Here is a 20648-nt window from a genome sequence, read left to right as displayed (position 1 = left end):
AATAGGCGGAGTCTTCACTAGACGGCTCCTCCTATTGAGGAATATTAATTATCGATATTCGCATAATATTGATAATTAATAGTCCCCCTTTACAATAGGAGCAGTATTATAGTAGTTATATTCTTGTACATAGGAGCAGTATTATAGTAGTTATATTCTTGTACATAGGAGGCAGTATTATAGTAGTTATATTCTTGTACATAGGAGCAGTATTATAGTAGTTATATACTTGTACATAGGAGGCAGTATTATAGTAGTTATATTCTTGTACATAGGAGCAGTATTATAGTAGTTATATTCTTGTACATAGGAGCAGTATTATAGTAGTTATATTCTTGTACATAGGAGCAGTATTATAGTAGTTATATTCTTGTACATAGGAGGCAGTATTATAGTAGTTATATTCCTGTACATAGGAGCAGTATTATAGTAGTTATATTCTTAACCATATTTCTTTTTATTAACCCCTTAAGGACCAGGCTCATTTTCACCTTAAGGACCAGGCCATTTTTTGCAAATCTGACCAGTGTCACTTTAAGTGCTGATAACTTTAAAACGCTTTGACTTATCCAGGCCATTCTGAGATTGTTTTTTCGTCACATATTGTACTTCATGACACTGGTAAAATAAAGTCAAAAAAATTAATTTTTTTGCATAATAAAATACCTAATTTACCAAAAATTTGGAAAAATTTGCAAATTTCAAAGTTTCAGTTTCTCTACTTCTGTAATACATAGTAATACCCCCAAAAATTGTGATGACTTAACATTCCCCATATGTCTACTTCATGTTTGAATTATTTTGGGAATGATATTTATTTTTTGGGGATGTTACAAGGCTTAGAAGTTTAGAAGCAAATCTTGACATTTTTCAGAAATTTACAAAAACCCAATTTTTAGGGACCACTACAGCTCTGAAGTCACTTTGCGAGGCTTACATAATAGAAACCGCCCAAAAATGACCCCATTCTATAAACTACACCCCTCAAGGTATTCAAAACTGATTTTACAAACTCCGTTAACCCTTTAGGTGTTGCACAAGAGTTATTGGCAAATGGGGATGAAATTTGAGAATTTCATTTTTTTGCTAAATTTTCCATTTTAACCCATTTTTTCCACTAACAAAGCAAGGGTTAACAGCCAAACAAGACTGTATCTTTATTGCCCTGACTCTGCCGTTTACAGAAACACCCCATATGTGGCCGTAAACTACTGTACGGCCACACAGCGGGGCGTAGAGTGAAAGGTGCGCCGTATGGTTTTTGGAAGCCAGATTTTGCTGGACAGTTTTTTTGACACCATGTCCCATTTGAAGCCCCCTGATGCACCCCTAGAGTAGAAACTCCATAAAAGTGACCCCATCTAAGAAACTACACCCCTCAAGGTATTCAAAACTGATTTTACAAACTTCGTTAACCCTTTAGGTGTTGCACAAGAGTTATTGGCAAATGGGGATGAAATTTGAGAATTTCATTTTTTTGCCTAATTTTCCATTTTAACCCATTTTTTCCACTAACAAAGCAAGGGTTAACAGCCAAACAAGACTGTATCTTTATTGCCCTGACTCTGCCATTTACAGAAACACCCAATAGGTGGCTGTAAACTACTGTACGGCCACACAGCGGGGCGTAGAGTGAAAGGTACGCCGTATGGTTTTTGGAAGCCAGATTTTGCTGGACAGTTTTTTTGACACCATGTCCCATTTGAAGCCCCCTGATGCACCCCTAGAGTAGAAACTCCATAAAAGTGACCCCTTCTAAGAAACGACACCCCTCAAGGTATTCAAAACTGATTTTACAAACTTCGTTAACCCCTTAGGTGTTGCAAAAGAGTTATTGGCAAATGGGGATGAAATTTGAGAATTTAATTTTTTTGCATAATTTTCCATTTTAACCCATTTTTTCCACTAACAAAGCAAGGGTTAACAGCCAAACAAGACTGTATCTTTATTGCCCTGACTCTGCCGTTTACAGAAACACCCCATATGTGGCCGTAAACTACTGTACGGCCACACAGCGGGGCGTAGAGTGAAAGGTGCGCCGTATGGTTTTTGGAAGCCAGATTTTGCTGGACAGTTTTTTTGACACCATGTCCCATTTGAAGCCCCCCTGATGCACCCCTAGAGTAGAAACTCCATAAAAGTGACCCCATCTAAGAAACTACACCCCTCAAGGTATTCAAAACTGATTTTACAAACTTTGTTAACCCTTTAGGTGTTGCACAAGATTTAATGGAAAATAGAGATACAATTTCAAAATTTCACTTTTTTGGCAGATTTTCCATTTTAATATTTTTTTTCCAGTTACAAAGCAAGGGTTAACAGCCAAACAAAACTCATTATTTATGGCCCTGATTCTGTAGTTTACAGAAACACCCCATATGTGGTCGTAAACCACTGTACGGGCACACGGCAGGGCTCAGAAGGAAAGGAATGCCATACGGTTTTTGGAAGGCAGATTTTGCTGGACTGGTTTTTTGACACCATGTCCCATTTGAAGCCCCCCTGATGCACCCCTAGAGTAGAAACTCCAAAAAAGTGACCCCATTTTAGAAAGTACGGAATAGGGTGGCAGTATTGTTGGTACTAGTTCAGGGTAGATATGATTTTTGGTTGCTTTATATTACACTTTTTGTGCGGCAAGGTAACAAGAAATAGCTTTTTTGGCACTTTTTTTTTTTGTTATTTACAACATTCATCTGACAGGTTAGATCATGTGGTAATTTTATAAAGCAGGTTGTCACGGACGCAGCGATACCTAATATGTATACAATTTTTATTTATTTATGTAAGTTTTATACAATAACTTCATTTTTAAAACCCAAAAATTGTTTAGTGTCTCCATAGTCTGAGAGCCATAGTTTTTTCAGTTTTTGGGCGATTATCTTGAGTAGGTTCTAATTTTTTGCGGGATGAGATGACAGTTTGATTGGCACTATTTTGGGGTGCATATGACTTTTTGATCGCTTGCTATTACACTTTTTGTGACGTAAGGTGGCAAAAAATAGCTTTTTTTACACCGTTTTTTTTTTTTTTTTTTACGGTGGTCACCTGAGGGGTTAGGTCATGTGATATTTATATGCAACTTTTTTGATCACTTTTATTACCTTTTTTGGGAAGTAAGGTGGGCAAAATTTCAATTTTCTCATAGTTTTTATTTTTTATTTTTATGGCGTTCACTGTGCGGGGAAAGTAACATGGCCGTTTTATAGATCAGGTCGTTACGGACGCGGCGATACCTAATATGTGTAGTTTATTTTATTTTTTTAATTTTTATTCAGTGATAAATGTTTTTTTTTTATCTTAACTTTTTTCACTTATTCTTTTTATTTTTTGACCCAGACCCACTTGGTTCTTGAAGATCCAGTGGGTCTGATGTCTGTAAAATACAGTACAGAACCTATATAGGTTTCTGTACTGTATTTTACTTACACTGAACAGATCTATGCTTTCAGCACAGATCTGTTCAGCACCATGGACAGCAGGACGCCTGAGCAGGCGTCCTGTTGCCATGGGAACCTTCCCCGTCTGCTCAGTTATGGTCAGAACTTCGCAGACGGGGAAGGGTGAGGACGGGGCTTCGGGGGGCTCTCTGGGGGCTCTCTCCCTCTCCATCGGGGGGCTGCAAAGGCACAGCAGCCCCCCGATCGAAGAGGGAGGGAGCTCCCTCTTACTGTTAACCTTTTCCATACAGCGGTCCGTACGGACCGCTGTATGGAAAGGGTTTAAACGGCTGACATCGCATCAACGATGTCAGCCGTTTATACCAGGGTGCCAGCAATGTGCTGGCACCCTGGTATACCCACTGTACACCAACGATTACGCAATAGGAGGCGGGCGGGGGATCGCGATCCCGCCTGCCGCACCGCCCGCCTCCCGCAACGCCCCCACCGCCTGCGACACCCCCCCTGCACCACCCGCCGCCATCAAATCATGCAAGGGTGCAGGGGGGGGTGTACTATATTGATTTTAGGCACTCTAAAGTTTCTGATCCCCGCGGTCAGGGACCGCGGGGATCAGAAACTGCAAAAAGCGCAGCAAACCGCAGGTCTGAATTGACCTGCGGTTTTTCTGCGATCGTCGATGCGGGGGGGTCAAATGACCCCCCCCTGCATTGTTACAGGATGCCGGCTGAATGATTTCAGCCGGCATCCCGTTCCGATTAACCCCCGCGGCGCCGGCATCGCTATTTAAAGCCATGACGTACCGGTACGTCATGTGTCCTTAAGGGGTTAAAGTAAAATCAAGGCCATATGCCCACACATGACATCAGTACAGTGACATTAAGGCACAAGAATAAATATCCATCATACAAGTCACGTGTAGACACAACAAGCGATTATAGCCATCAGTCAGAGATATACAGCAAGAGGGGGGAGGGGGAACATGGGAAGGAACATTTAGGGAGGGGAGGGGGTAAGGAGAACAGGGAAGGGAAGAAACCTGCTCTGTCATGTAAAATTCCTATACGCTCTCCACGGGGACCACAATTTTAAGAAGCGGGGACGTGTGTTGGTTTCCCAATGCGCCAGCTCCTCAAAGCGGTATATCTGGTCCACCTTATCGGTCCACATAGGGAGAGTCGGAGGGGAGTCATCTTTCCATAGAAAGGGTATAAGCAACTTAGCTGCTGTGATCAGCATCGTCGGGAGATTGTTCTTGGCGGGAGTGAGGCTACTATTAGGGCACCATAACAGGACGAGCTTAGCGTCCAGGACAATCCTGGTTTTGCAGATATGATTTATCAGTGACTCTACCAGTTTCCAATACGATTGGATCTTATGGCATTGCCACCAGATGTGTGACAAGGAGCCAGTTTCTATGCCACACCTCCAGCACTGTTCAGGAACTTCTGGGTTCAACTTATGCAAGAATTCAGGCGTTTTGTACCACCTGCTGAGGAGCTTAAAGGAATTCTCCTGAATCCTCACACAACGGGTGAAGCCGTGTGAGTGGGCTAAGACAAAGGCTCTCTCCGGTTCTGTAAGAGTCAGAGATAGCTCCCGCTCCCAGGAGGTCACATATCGGAGCTCTGGGGGTAAGGAGGAGAGCATTTCCTTATACATCTGGGACAGTGGTCTAAGGGGGGGTTTAATAGTTAAGACTTTCCTCTCGAGCCAGGAAGGGGAACTACTACCAGCAAAGGACCCAGTACATAACGCAGTATCCCTTTTGAAATTTGCCAAATGGAAAAATGGTGCAGCTTTAACCTCAGGGCGGTCCATTATGGAACCCCAGTGTAAACTACCGTCTGGGAGAAGGACATCCCGCAGGGACAAGTCAGCGAGCCTAGACCAGATCCCAGAGGGGTTTGACACAGAAGGGTGAATGTAGCTTTGCAATAATTTAAGAGGCATACAGGGATTCGGGAAGCTAAATAGATGAGATTGAACCATTTTGGACCACTCTACCAGCATTCCCTTCCAGACCGGAGAAGATGCGTAGTGATTGGCTGAGAAAGGCCTAACACCCCATAAAGTAAGCTGGTCTTGGTTGGTGAGCAGTACAGACTCAAGACGTGAGCAAAGGGAGCTAGATTGGCGGGATAGAGTAGCCACACATCTACACAGCTGAACAGCAGTATAATATGACTTTACATCTGGCATCCCAAAGCCTCCAAACCTCCTATCCCTTGTGAGGACAGAATAGGCAATACGGGGCGATTTGCCATTCCAGAGGAAGCGTGTGAACACTCGGCGGACTTCTGTGAAATATGAGTTAGGAAGCCAAATAGGGAGGGATTGCAACAAATATAAAAATTTGGGGAGGATAAAGGTTTTAAGGTAATTTTTCCTTCCGACCCAGGAAACAAATGGAAGTTTCAGATTTTGCAGATGGTTGCGGACAGTTTGCAGGAGCGGCACATAGTTGAGGGAGGCTAGATCCTGGACAGTAGCCGAGATATGTGTCCCCAAAAACGTAATGTCTCTGGAGGCCCAGGTAAACGGGGTGCTGCGCTTAAGATTGTTGACCACAGTTTGGGGACAGGAAATGTTGAGCGCCATGGATTTCCCATAATTTATTTTAAAATTAGATACGAATCCAAAATCCTCAAATATATTCAGCAATTTGGGCAAGGCCTCTCTAGGATTGGAGGTCATGACTAAAAGGTCATCCGCAAATGCTGCAGTAACATGGGTATAGGGGCCCACCTGAAGGCCTTTGATACCCGGGTCCGCTCTAATTGTACATAAAAGGGTCTCCATCACTAATACGAATAATGCAGGAGAGAGGGGACATCCTTGCCTCGTTCCATTGGTGATGCGAAATGGTGGGGATAGTGCTCCATTGACTTTGACCATGGCAGAGGGGGCCGAATATAAAGTGAAAATGGCGTTAACAAACTGATCTGGGAGGCCAAACTTCGGCAGGGTCCGCGACATAAAGTGCCAACTGACCCTGTCGAAGGCCTTTTCCGCATCCGTACTCACCAAGACTAAGGGCTTAGAGGATCGTTTGGCCCAGTTAATAAGATGGAGAAGCCGCACCGTGTTTTCAGACCCCTGTCTGCCATGGACAAAACCTACTTGCTCCTCATGGACAATATCAGGCAGAACGTCTGGGAGCCTGGAAGCCAAAATCTTCGCCCACCACTTCACATCATTATTAAGCAAGGAGATCGGCCTATAGTTACTGCAGCAAGTCGGGTCCTTGTTTTCCTTGTGGAGGACAGTAATGTGCGCCAACAAGGAGTGAGGTGCAAGGGAGCCCCCAGTAAGAAGGTAATTGCACAAATTCCTGAAACGAGGGATTAAAACATCCTGAAAGGATTTATAGTAGGCTATGGAAAATCCATCGGGCCCAGGGCTTTTACCTGAAGGGATAGACATGAGAACCGTACGAATCTCCGAATCAGAGATGGGCCTAGTCAGAAGGGAAGCCTCGGATGAGGATATGGAAGGGAGGTTCAGGGTCTGCAAAAATTTGTCTGTGGCCTCGGATAGATCATTAGGGGTAGCCCCAGTTGGAGGGGGTAAATTATATAATGCCTCATAGAAGGCGCAAAATGCTTTGGCGACATCTGGGGTGGACTTATGTACCGTTGCCTTGGAATCTTTAATAGAGGAAACAAAGGAGTCCGAGAACTGCTTCTTGGCAATGGCCGACATCAGTCTGTTTCCTCTATTTCCATGGGCATAAGCCTTGAAACGTGATCGTAACACCAGCTTCGCAGAGGTGACATTTAATAATTTTTTAAGCGCGTTCTGGCTTCAGTCAGTTCTGCCAACGTGCTTAAGGCTCGTGATTCCTTGTGGGAGGACTCAAGGCGAGCGATGGACGCCAGTAAGGCATCTAAAGCCTGCATCCTTTGTTTTTTTACATAAGCCCCAAGGGCAATGAGTTCCCCCCTGATAACTACCTTGTGAGATTCCCATAATATGGAAGGAGAAGGAGGGGAGTCTGGAGTATCATTTAGCGCAAAAAATTCTGAAATCAAGGCCTTAATTTTGCCAGCGTGTGTAGGATCTAAAACCAAAGTGTCATTGAGACGCCATAAGCGCTCTTTCCTCTGAGGACCGGACAGGGAGAGGTTAATAATAACAGGGGCATGGTCGGACAGTGTGATGTTACCTATCCGGGCTCCAGAGACATTACGTATATGCGAATCGTATAGGAACAGATAATCCAATCTGTGGAAAGACATCTTGGCATGCGAGTAAAATGTGTAATCTCAGCCATTGGGGTTTAGAGTACGCCAGACGTCCAAGACCTTCAGCCTTCTCAGAGAAACTTTTAGCCTTTTCAAGAGCCTATAGGACACAGAGGGTCTGCCCACCGAGGTGTCCACCGCTGGCTCTAGAGCAACATTGAAGTCGCCCCCTAAAACCAATAACCCCTCTGAAAAGGAGGATAATAAAGCAAGGGACTGAACGAGCCATGGTACTTGGCCTTTATTAGGGGCATACAAATTGGCAAACGTCACTGGGGAATCACCCAGTACACCCTTCACAAAGATGTACCTGCCCTCTGGGTCTGCAGAGGTAGCGGTATGCTTGAAGGGAAGGCATTTATGCACAGCTATACTAACTCCCCTACTAGCAGAATCATGGGTACTGTGAAACCATTGGACAAATTTCTTAGGGGGAAAGTTAGGGATTTTGCCTGTTCTGAAGTGGGTCTCCTGCAGAAAAGCCACTGAAACTTTATCCCTCAGGAGAGACAGCGTTTGAGACCTTTTGCATGGCTCGTTCAGTCCATGTGCATTTAGCGAGGCGACTACAATAGAAGACATTTCGGCATACAATCAGGTGGGTAAGAGCCCATGACACCCATGGGAGCACTGAATAGCACACAGTTGATATGAGCAGAGGAAAGGAAAGGGGGGAGAGGAGAACATAGAAAATAAAATAGGGGAGATAACCATAAACATATTAAACTGGCAAATGACCAGCTCGGACAAGTACCCATCCGAGGTGGAGTGAATGCTTTACTTATCACCAGCCAAGACAGGATTGGACTGGCGAGGGGGCAAGTAAAGCACCGTATGGTCCGAAACATATAGACCAGAACACAAATACGTCCAGCACCGGTATCTATCCGGTCTTCACCCTTCAGGTGGGGAATAGAGCTCGCAGTCCCAGAGGTAGCGACCAGTGGAAACAGAGAAGCGTCACAAATCTGTTATGACATCATATATAAAACATAGACCCGAAATATAATGTAGGCCGTAAAATGGAAACCAGGGGAGAGGCCAAGTTCGCCTATAATAAACATTAAAACAGGAGGTTGAGAGACAGTCATCTCCAGGCCTGGAGAAATTAGATATCAACGATACATGCTTACGAACATGGCCGGAGCGGCGGGCTCAGGTGAGGGCCCTGTCCATCTTGCCGCGTCCCAAACGATCCGATCTGCCTGCGGAGGCCTTCTGCCAGGCCGAGACACGAGGTGGAGTAGGTAGGGGGCCATCTTGGTCGGCCGGTAACCATGAAGGGATTTCCACAGGGACCTCCAAACAGAATCAAGATCCGCTGGTGAGCGTACGGTAAGTAGTTTACCATTCCTGGAGACCGCCAGCCCAAAAGGATATAGCCATCGGAACGGAGTCGACGTCTTCCGCAGGACATCCAGGAGAGGCTTGAACAAGCGCCGCTTGGCCAGGGTGGATGGCGCGAGATCCTGGAACATCTGGATCGGGGTATTTTCGTACTCAAGTACCTCCATCTCGCGTTGCCTTTTCAGGAGGGCTGCGGTGTCGACGTAGCTCAACAGGCCACAAATCACGTCACGTGGTGGCTCTTGCGGTTTAGGCCTGGGGCGCAGCGCCCTATGTATGCGCTCCACCACGATTCCTGTCGCTTTATCCGGATCAAGCATCATGGAAAATATTTCGCGCGCAACTGTTGGTAAGGCCTCCGCCGCAATCGACTCAGGTAGGCCGCGAATGCGAATGTTGCGCCGGCGACTACGATTTTCCTGATCCTCCAGCTTCAGGAAGGCATCGTTCAGTAAGGCCTTGTGAGACGTCAGCACCTCCGAAGCTTTACCCTCATAAGTCATGATAGCTTCTTGTGCTGTTTCTAACGAGACAACCCTCTGACCCAGGTGCTTTATTTCATCCTTAATGTCTGACAAGTCTTGCTTAAGAGGCGAGAGGGCAGCTTCAAGGACACGTCGGAGAGTCCGTTCTGAGAGGGGCTTATCTCTGGGTCTCCCGTCTGAGATATCGGAGCCGCTGCCTGCGTCTGAGATGTCTCCTGCATCGGAGTCATGAGTAATAGATGCCGCCATATTGGGGCCCTTCTGAGCAGTAAGCCTCGGTGTTTTCCGAAGAAACTTCTCCATCTCTGGTAATTTGGAGCGCAGTGGGGTCGACTCTGAGCTTCCTCTGTTCTTATCTTTGCCAGGTTTCCCCATAATCAATCAAATTAGAAGCTTAAATAGGGCAAATGAGCCGGAATGCTGGAGGAGCTCAAGCGTGTGCAGCCATTCAGCAGCGTGGCTAGGCTCCGCCCCCCTATAGTAGTTATATTCTTGTACATAGGAGCAGTATTATAGTAGTTATATTCTTGTACATAGGAGGCAGTATTATGGTAGTTATATTATTTTACATAGGGACAGTATTATAGTAGTTTTAATCTTTTACATAGGAGGCAGTAATATTATAGTAATTTTTCCCACTCCTGTGGGCAGCTTAGATAAAGCACATTATTGAGCAGGTTTTACTACTGAACATAAAAAATATCTCTTTCCAGGTTAGGAAGTATAAAATCTATACCTGATTGATCTTTTGAATGCTTTATTCAGTTTAACACATTTAACAGAACAGATTAACTATATTATATATGATAATTTCTGAATATAAGGGTTTTAGTTTTTCTAGCTATGCTTTTCATAAATAGTATTGTCTGGTCCAGAGTGGTTCCTACCTGATTAAAACTTTTCTTGGTTTTGGAGTTCTGTCGTTTCACCACTTCCCGTACGGTAAGATTTAGACATTCCATTTTGGCATCTTAAAACGAAAAACATTTTGAGAAAGTTAGAGGAAAACACCAGATTCTCCCTTTCATTTGGGTTCTTTTTCAGACCACATTCTACATCCTTAATTTCACGTATGCCCCTTTTTATATGCAGTTTGGCTCTCACAGTTTTTCTTAAGACCAGTAAAATGGTTTCCTAAAATACTCTGCACTGCATGAGACCCTGGACATCACCATTTCCCAGGGTAATCCCAGTACACCAGTTTTTTAGTTTTGACCACAATAATGAGGTCCAACCTATACTCAGACCATGTTCATATCTTTGACATTTTGAAGTATAAAGAAGTAATAGTAGAAGCCCGGTCTATAAATTGCCTGTCTTTCAGTTTCTAGAAATATTGAGAAAGCAGAAAACTTTTGTTGTAAAAAAAAAAAAAAAAACCTTAAGGCTCTCACCAAGTTCTTCTAAGGTCTTGCATGCTTTTATCAGGCTTACAGACGTGCACAACTTTTCTCCATCACTCCATCTGCTTCGGCCGCTTATGCGGGGCTAAAAGTAAAGGGGACAGTGGCAATATAATCAAACTGGTGGTATGAGTTGTTTTTTTATAGTTTTGGTTTTATGGTCCTTACCAGGGGTGCACCACCAATGAGGCGAGGTGAGGCGATTGCCTCAGGCAGCACAAGGTGGGGGCAAAAGCGGGGCAGCGGAAGGGCCACGGGCAATGAGCCATTCCATTGTGGAAACCTTCATATCTACATATTCAACTGCATGTCTCCCTGGCCCACCATTTCCTCCAATAGACTTTAGTCCTAGTTCTTGCAGCCTATCAGAGGAATTATTTTACTGCCAAAGATCATAATGGGTCATTTTTTTGTACTGGCACACATTATAGGGGGAAATATTGCTACTGGGGGCACTATGGGGGGCATTATTACTTCTGGGGGCAAAATGAGGGACATTATTACTTTTGGGTGCACTGTTATCACATAGGGCACTCAACTCCTCCCGAGGAAGCAAACTATACGCGAAGCGCGCGTTGAGGAGCGCCTTTGCCCTGACAGCAGCCCCTGCAACATCGGTATGTCTTCCTTTCATTTTGTGCACCTCTCGGCTCTTTTGATCTGTGCGGTTTGAGCCTTGATAGTGAGGCCAACAGCTGTATGGGAGGCATATCTTCACTTGAGATAGGTTTTTGCATTATATACCCTTCTGCTTGATTACATCTATTAGGATTTTTGTTCCATGTGTTACAGATCACGGGGGTATATCTCACAGTATTACGGTGATGGGACTGCTGGCAGGGCGATGTATGACTGTGTCATGTCCCTGCTAATTTATTTCTATGTATTGTAAAGTATGTCACTTTTTATTAAGATATGAATAACATTTATTTTTTATCATTGGATATTGGTGTGGTCGCACTCCATTTCTGTTGTGTAATTTCATGTATTGAGGGAGTGTACCTCTTTAACCCTCCTCTTATGTTAGGGTCAGAACCGACCCGTTTTCAGGTTTTGAATGTCTATAAGTATTGCATAAATTTATTTATTGCATCAAGATTTTTTTACTTTGTCAGGAACCTCTATTTAAACAATGTAATAGAAAAATAATCCTTTTCACTGAATTATAAAATACTGTGGTGAAAATTAAGACGTTTATGGTGTTAGGGTCAATTCTGACCCAGTTATAATATAGGATTATAGGACACTAATAAACCCTCCCTCTGCTTAGTAACACTGACAGCCAATCACCTCTCAGCCCTGGGAGCTGTAGTTAGCGAGGGGCCCATCTCTTTGCCTGCTTGTCTGCTTCTCTAAATAAAGTAAAGAAACATAGGACCAATACATTTCAGAGTTGCTGACTTGCAGAGTAATCATCTCCAATATGCAGCATGCAAGAGTGAGAAGATTTACAGGAAGCCAAATACTGGATTATATCTTGGATGAAAATGAGGCAGAGGACACAGAGCAGCATAGCGATATGGATGAGCAGGTTTCTGAGGCAGAAGATAAAGTAGAGTATCAACCAGAATACACAGACACATCTGATGAGTCTGATGAGGAGGCCACCAGTGCTGAACCTGCTGCTGTTCCTGCTGAAACATTCAAATCCAAAAGTGGTAAGATCTGTTGGAGTTCAGAACCTCCTGACTTACATGGCAGGGCAGCTGCTGCAGATGTAATCAAAATGACCCCTGGGATCACAAGGTTTGCTGTGACGAGAGTAAGTGACATCAAAACATGTTTTGAACTGTTCATGCCATTGTCACTAAAAAAAGTGATCATTGCAATGACAAACCTTGAAGGAAAAAAAGTCCATGGCAACATGTGGAATGACATAAATGAGGAATGCCTAGATGCTTATATTGGTGTTCTTCTTCTCGCTGGAGTGTACAGATCCTATAATGAGGCCACTGATAGTCTTTGGGACAAGTCAAGAGGCAGATATATCTTCCCAGCAACAATGTCACTTCACACCTTTCGAATGATATCAAGAGTTTTCAGATTTGACAACAGAGATACTAGAGCAAAATCTGACAAGCTTACTCCCATAAGGGATGTCTGGGAGAAATGGGTTCAGCTCCTTCCACTAATGTTTAACCCTGGGCCTCAGGTAACAGTAGATGAACGTTTGATCCCTTTCCGTGGAAATTGCCCCTTCCGGCAGTATATGCCCAGTAAGCCAGGCAAATACGGCATAAAAATCTGGGCAGCCTGTGATGCAAAAACAAGCTATGCATGGAACCTACAGATTTACAACGGCAAACCCGAAAGTGGCATCCCTGAAAAAAAACAAGGACAACGTGTAATCCTTGATTTGACTACTGGACTGCGGGGTTCACAATATCACGTGTGAGAATTTTTTTACTAGCTATGACCTTGGACAAGAACTTCTCAGGAGGAAAATAGTAAATATATATGGGTCAAAATTGACCCTAACACCATCAATGTTATTATAGTTAATGTTATTAAAATAAAATAAAAAATATAAAAAAAAAGTTAAGAGATGTGTTCAAATACTCCTCAGCAACATTCTGGTGACATAACAACCTTTTATTTACTAATAATATTCTATTGAGGTTTATTTTACCATTTTTTTAATTTGAAAATGAGAGGTATGCTATCAAAAGAAAGGTCTAAGGGGTCACACCAAAAATATTAAAACCAATCTTTTCAAGGATAAAGAAGCCTAACAAGGTAACCAAGAGGTAAGAAACAAATTGGATGATAAATAATTGTTCAGAGAGTATTTTATGGCTGATTTAAGACACGGGTCAAAACCGACCCGTTAACATCATGGATAGTAACAGAAAGCTAACATAAGAGGAGGGTTAACTAGAGACCGTAGGTGATCTAAACATAGGGCACTCTGGTAGAGAATTTTTACTATTGTTGGGACTTTTGGGAGGACTGTTACATTTGAAAGCACCCTGGCACAGTATCAGCTTAGCACAATTATTTTTGTAGCACACTATGTTTACGGCACTATAAGTTTAAGGGACACTATTTTCTGGGCGCAGTCATTTTTAGGGCACTGTGTGCCAATAAACGGGAACTATCTGTGTGGTAATAGTATTTTCAGGGGGATTATCTGTTTCTACAGTATAGTATTATAGGTGGCAGGATAGGGTGTCCAGAAGGTGGGTGGGGGGATGGAAAAGTAGTTCTCAAACTCGGCAGAGACAAAAGATGGCTGAAAGAAATAATCATGGTGGTCTGGTCTGGTCTGAATGGAGAAGATAAAGAAAGAATGTCTACATCAGCAGAGACTTTACTGGATGTAAGTGGTATGTGGTGCTATATTAATCCTGTGTGTTTTGTAGCTCTATATGTAATGTTTTCCAAGTATGTATTTAACAGTAGGGCACAAAGGGAATGGTTTGGTTAACAAATTGGCATTTGGGGGGTGGGGGGGGTTTGCTGTCTCAGTTTTTGCCTCAGACAGCAGAAAGGCTAGGTGCACCCAACGGTCCTTACTATTTTAGTGGAACTTTTTACATTGATTTTAAACATACCTTGCTGTAAACTATTTGTAGTGTAAAGGGGATTGCCTCTCGATCTCCATCAATCCCAAGCCTCTTGCAGCCAGGGCCTAAGAGAAGAAAGCAACATTAGGCACCATGGCGAATCAGTCATGTATTGTATACTATTTGGCAGACCACATCCATATGGCTGAACTTGCGGTGGAAAGCATACTTACCTGCTCCCTGCTGCTAGGTTTCATCTCCTTTGTACCCTCGCCACCACTGCATTGCTTTAGTCCCCACCTCTCAACATCACGTTTGATATGGGTCACATGGTTGCTGCAGCCAACTGGCTGCAGCAGTGACATGCCCTCCATGTGTCAAGTGCCTCAGTGATGTAATACATGGAGGAAATGTCATTGCGGCTGGGGGGTGAAGGAGCTGTAACACACCACTGAGAGCAGGTAAGTATGCTTTACTTCACAGGTCTGTCCGATTTAACACATAATATATATACATATACTGTGGGGACTCGCTCTGGTAGACAGGATTTGTTGTTTTATTCACACTTTAGGCAAGTGACAAAACAAGCAATCCTATTGTTGACATGGCTTCTGAGCCCAGCTGCCTATTTAAGGACAGCAAGGTGCTGCCAAAACCCGGACCGGCATTTAAAATCAGCCCAGCGGCACATGCTGGGAGGAAAATACTTGTTTTCCTAGACCAAACCTCTCACTGTGTCATATACCCCCCCCTTTCCCCTTTGTTCAACCCTGAGAGGGTGAACACACGCCAGACTGTGTATCCGGGAGAGGGCATTCGCGTTGTCCTGTAACCGGCCTGCCCTGTGTTCCATCTAAAACTTAAAGTTTTGTACGAAGAGAAACCATCGGGTGACCTGGGCATTTCTGTCCTTGGCCTGGCTCATCCACTTAAGAGGGGAGTGGTCAGTCACCAGGCAGAATTTTCTCCCCAATAAATAGCGGAGAGATTCTAGTGCCCACTTGATAGCCAGACAGTCTCTCTCTACTATACTATACCGAGTCTCGGCTGGGGTGAGCTTAAAGAGGACCTTTCACCTTAAAAAAAAAATTTAAACTAAGACCATAGCTTTACTTACATGCCCCCATGAATTCTTGATCGTTATTTCTTTTTTCAAACTGTGCCCCCGTTTGTCCGCTATGCTCCCCGGAATACTTCCCGCCGTTTATGTTAATGAGCCAGCCTCAAATGGGCTGGCTTTAAAAGTTCTCCTCGGCGTGCCTTCTATCTTCTCCCTGGCACGGAGCGCATCCAATCAGCGCGCTCCGCTCTTAGCCAGGGAGAAGACGCTCCAGTTCTCGCGAGACTTCAGAGAACTGGAGCGATTTCGTCTATCCGGCTAAGAGCGGAGCGCGCTGATTGGATGCGCTCCGTGCCAGGGAGAAGATGGAAGGCACGACCGGGAGAACTTTTAAAGCCAGCCAATTTGAGGCTGGCTCATTAGCATAGACGGCGGGAATTATTGCGGGGGGCATAGCGGACAAACGGGGGCACAGAATGAAAAAATAATTAACGTTCAAGAAATCATGGGGGCATGTAAGTAACGCTATAGTCTTAGTTTAAATTTTTTTTTTAGGTGAAAGGTCCTCTTTAAGGCTGAGGAAGACAACGGGATGCTCCTCCCCGTTGACTTCCTGAGACAGTGCAGCACCGAGACCTACTTCGGAGGCATCGGTCTGTACTACAAAGTCGGGGACCCACACAGGGCCAACTTCAAAGCAAAGAAAGCCTTTAATCATCCCAGTGAACCATCATTGACTTGTGTCCCTTCAAGAGTCCTGTCAAGGGTGCGGCTAGAGTAGCAAAGTGGGAAACAAACCTCATGTAATAGCCCACCATTCCCAGGAATTACTTTATTTGCCTAGTGGTGACAGGTCGGGCCAATTCCGTATTGCCTCTATTTTGTTGACTTGGGGTTTGATGACTCCGCGCCCAATGACATACCCCAGGTACTTAGTCTCTTTTAACCCTATCACACATTTTGTTGGGTTAGCGGTTAGGCCAGCTTTACGAAGGGAGTCCAGTACAGCCTGCACTTTGTGTAGGTGACTTTCCCAGTCGGTACTGTGGATGACAATATCGTCCAGGTAAGCCAAAGTGTACCAACGATGTGGACGAAGCACAATGTCCATTAGTCGCTGAAAAGTGGCGGGGGCGCTATGCAGACTAAAGGGTAAGACCTTATATTGATACAGACCCTCAGGCGTGATGAAGGCAGTTTTCTCTTTGGCAGCCTCCGTTAAGGGCACCTGCCAGTACCCTTTCGTGAGGTCCAAAACAGAAAATACCGGGCTTGTCCTAACCTCTCTATGAGCGCATCCACCCGGGGCATGGGATACGCATCGAATTTGAAAACCGTGTTACCATAGGACTGGCCCATTCACTTTTTGACTCCTCAATGACATCTAGCTGCAACATTAGCTGCACCACCTCCGATATGGCTTGTCGCCAAGCCTCGGGCCCCCGATATGTTTCTAATCGGACTTTTGCCTGAGGCTCAGTGACAATGTCATGTTGGATTATGGAAGTGCGTCCAGGGAGGTCCGAGAACACATCTCAAACAAACTCCCTGGCCTCTTGAGTCTGTTTAGAGGAAAGGCTGTCAGCAATTTTTACTGTGGCAGCCGCCTCTCTTGCATCAGACAGAGGGGCCGGTACCTCTTCTCCTAGAAAACCCGACCGTGGGCTGTCTTCTGTACAGGTTTCCCTATCTTTCCACGGTTTGAGTAAATTTACATGGTAAACCTGCTCCGGTTTTCGCCGCCCTGGCTGGTGTACCTTGTAGTTTACATCTCCAGTTTTCTCTAGTACCTCATAGGGCCCCTGCCACCTAGCCAGGAACTTACTGTCCACAGTCAGCATCAAAACCAAAACCAGATCGCCCGGGTTAAAGATCCGGACCCGAGCATGCCAATTATAGACCCAACTCTGGGCTCGCTGAGCTGCCTCCGTATGCTCTCTGATCTTGCATCTGGGTAACTTACTCAATGACACTTTTATGTGGAGTGGGTTATTGTTCCCATGCCTATTTGGCCACATCCAAGAGACCAGAGGCTGTCTGCCATATAGCTATAGCAGTTCGAAGGGCGAGAACCCAGTAGAAGCCTGGGGTACCTCTCGCACAGCGAACATGAGGTAGGGCAGGCGGTCCCAATCCTTCCCATCTTTAGACACTACCTTTTTCAGCATATTTTTTAATGTTTGGTTAAACCGTTCTACCAGACTGTCCGTTTGCAGATGGTAAACGGACATCTGTAGTTGTTTTATGTGCAGCAACTGTGCAGAGTTTCCTCATCACCTTGGACATAAAAGGGGTCCCTTGGTCAGTTAGAACCTGTTTAGGTAGTCCTACTCAGGAAAACATCCTTAGCTATGAGTTTGGCCAAGGTATGTCGCAGTGGCACCGCCTCCGGGTACTGAGTGGCGTAGTCTAGAATGACTAAAATGTGTTGATGCCCTCTGGGGGACTTCGGTACTGGGCCTATGAGGTCCATAGCTATTCGGTCAAACGGTACTTCGATAATCGGGAGAGGTACTAGGGGACTACGGAAATGTGGCTGGGGGCTAGTTATCTGGCAGGTCGGGCAAGACTTACAAAACTCTTCCACTTCTTTGAATATGCTGAGCCAGTAAAACCACTGTAGAATACGATCCTGAGTTTTCTGCAGCCCCAGGTGACCCCCGAGAACGTGTTGGTGTGCTAGATCTAACACAAGCTCGCGATAAGCCTTGGGGACCACCAACTGTTCCATTTGCTCACCCTGTAGTTGGTTTACCAGATGCAACATATCTTGTTTAACCACAAAATGGGGAAACACTGACTCTGCCACAGGATGTTGTGGCACCATCTACTATGAACACATTTTCCCAGGTGCGGGATAGGGATTGGTGCCGACGTTAGGTGGTACCAAAATTATCCCCGGAGACGTTGAGGTCTGCCAATTCATGACCCAGCGGCAAGTCCTCCACGTCTCCCACCATCACAATGAGCAGGGTTGTCTCCCCCTCTTCCACCGAAGTGGCGGTCACCCCTACCGCTGGCCCTTCGTCTCAGGTTCCCAGGGTTCTGGTCTTCCCCCTTGAGCTGGGCCACTCTGCTAGGGTTAACCCTGTCTCATGGGTATCAGTCACAGTGTTGGGAAGCCCGGGCAGTTTCTCCCTATTATGAGTTCGTAATGTAGATTTGTGGCGACAGCCACCTCATGGGTCCATCTACCGGCCATCGTAGTTAAAGACACCAGCACTGTGGGGTAGTCTTTTTAAGTCTCTGTGGAGGCACACCACCCCAACTTTATAGTATACTCAGGAGACCGCACCAGGGAAGCCCTTACTAGGGTCACCAGACTCCCTGAGTCCAGCAGAGCCTTCACCGGAGTGTCTCCCACTTCCACCTGGCACAAGTGATCTAGAGACTCTGGGGTAACTGTTGCACACAGCCTCCTGGCATATAGCGACTGACGGTAGCCATAGTTAGTGTCAATGGGCTCAACCCGATGGGGACAGTCAGCCCTTACATGGCCAGGCTCCTGACACTGCCAGCAGACTATCAGAGCCAGGTCCGCCGTGGGAACATCCCAGGCGGGTTTTATCGGCTCAAATCTCCGGGCCTGGGTTGGAGATTATCGGGGTTTGCCGATCCCCCTCCTGACAGAACCCTCCTTTCGATTCCTGATAGCTTCATAGCGTTCCACCGGGTCCACCATCTCAAGGGCATTGCCAGGAGACACCTGACCGATCCAGTGCTGGAGAGGGTATATGGCAATGCCCTCCAGAAGATATCGGCTAATATTCTATGCAGCATGGACGGGGGACTCAGCACATCAGGCTGTAGCTACTTTTGCAAGAAGTGGAGTAAGTCATAATGCTGGGTCCTCGCAGGCTCAGCTGGCTTAAACCCTCATTAATGTACCCGCTGGGCCCAGACAAAGACATTCACCCCCAGTCTTGCCAAAATTGAACCCTTTACTTTTTGGTAGTCGGCTGCTTGATCGTCCGGCAAGTCGAAATACACCCGCTGGGAATCGGATGCCAGGAATGGAGCAACGACCTCAGCCCACTGGTCACGGGGTAGCTTTTCCCTGATGGCCACTTTCTCGTACATCGCCAGGTAGGTTTCGATGTCGTCTGCGGGGGTCATCTTAGAAATCGCAGCACGGACTGCTTTTTGGGCATCGTGGGCGCTCGGGGTTGCTCCTGTTGTCTGCAAAGCCATCACATGTTGTAGCAGCAACTGGTTAGTCTCCTGCTGCTGCTTGATTAGCCTCGCGTTGCTGCAGGTTTGTCTCTCGCTACTGCAGAATAGCCTCAATGAGGGCCTTCACAACAGCCTCCATTGTGTCGTGGGGCACTGATTGTAATACAGTTGGTTTAATCTATGACATACAACCGTGCCTGAAAAATGCAAAAACCAAATATATCGGCGTCCAAGCCAGCCTCACTGCTTTTACCCGCATCCTCCACCAGTTGTGGGGACTCACTCTGGTAGACAGGATTAGCGGACGCAGTATAGAGGCAACAACAAGTTCTTTGGATCAAACAGTTCAGTGTTTTATTCACACTTTAGGCAAGTGACAAAACAAGAAGTCATATTCAAACAAAAAGCCACCTTGCGGTGGTAATTCACACCATGCGGCAATTCTGCCTCAAAGAGTCCTTGAGCATAGCAGCACCAACCTGTTTTCACGCCAAACAGGTAGCAAGCCTTCATCCAGACACAAGGCTTCCAGATCCCAACACAGAGACATGGCTTCTGAGCCTAGCGGCTTATTTAAGGACAGCCAGGTGCTGCCAAAACCCGGACCGGCATTTAAAATCCGGTCCGGTATTTGACCTCACCTGGCTGTAAATCAGCCCAGCAGCACATGCTGGGAGGAAAATACCTGTTTTCCCAGACCAAACCTCTCACTGTGTCACAATATATACATTTACACAGTATATATACACTGACGAGCAAAAGGGTAACAATGTTAGAATTTTTGTCTTTCAGGCTCCATATCTCACCATCCACTACAGTCTCCAATGTGAGACTTCCAACATTTTATAGACAATCACCTTGGCTATCTCATACATACATTGGATACATACCATATGATTAGTTCTTCTGATTCTTCTCATGTAACTGCATTGTTACTGTTTTGCTCCTGGTGGTGGAACAATCTTTTTCTTCTTCTTTACTACACATTACAACCTGTTCTCACATTCCCTAATAGTTTAGTTTGTT

At 45.4% G+C, this 20648-nt stretch overlaps 1 protein-coding gene across 2 annotated transcripts in view; it reads right to left on the bottom strand.

The window, feature by feature from the left end:
* The window catches only part of PIK3R5 (phosphoinositide-3-kinase regulatory subunit 5), a 147928-nt gene that overhangs the window by 6112 nt on the left and 121168 nt on the right, over positions 1 to 20648 (bottom strand). For both annotated transcript variants that reach the window (XM_044296922.1, XM_044296923.1), the window contains exons 15-17: positions 14438 to 14514; positions 10875 to 10968; positions 10368 to 10450 (exon numbers count right to left, since the gene is read on the bottom strand). In XM_044296922.1, coding sequence (XP_044152857.1) covers positions 10368 to 10450; positions 10875 to 10968; positions 14438 to 14514 — 254 coding nt within the window. The remainder of the gene's footprint in view (positions 1 to 10367; positions 10451 to 10874; positions 10969 to 14437; positions 14515 to 20648) is intronic.

Source organism: Bufo gargarizans, chromosome 6, assembly GCF_014858855.1.
Source record: "Bufo gargarizans isolate SCDJY-AF-19 chromosome 6, ASM1485885v1, whole genome shotgun sequence".
NCBI lineage: Eukaryota > Metazoa > Chordata > Amphibia > Anura > Bufonidae > Bufo > Bufo gargarizans.
Note: the sequence above shows the minus strand (reverse complement) of the source record. Positions and strands in the feature narration are given on the sequence as shown.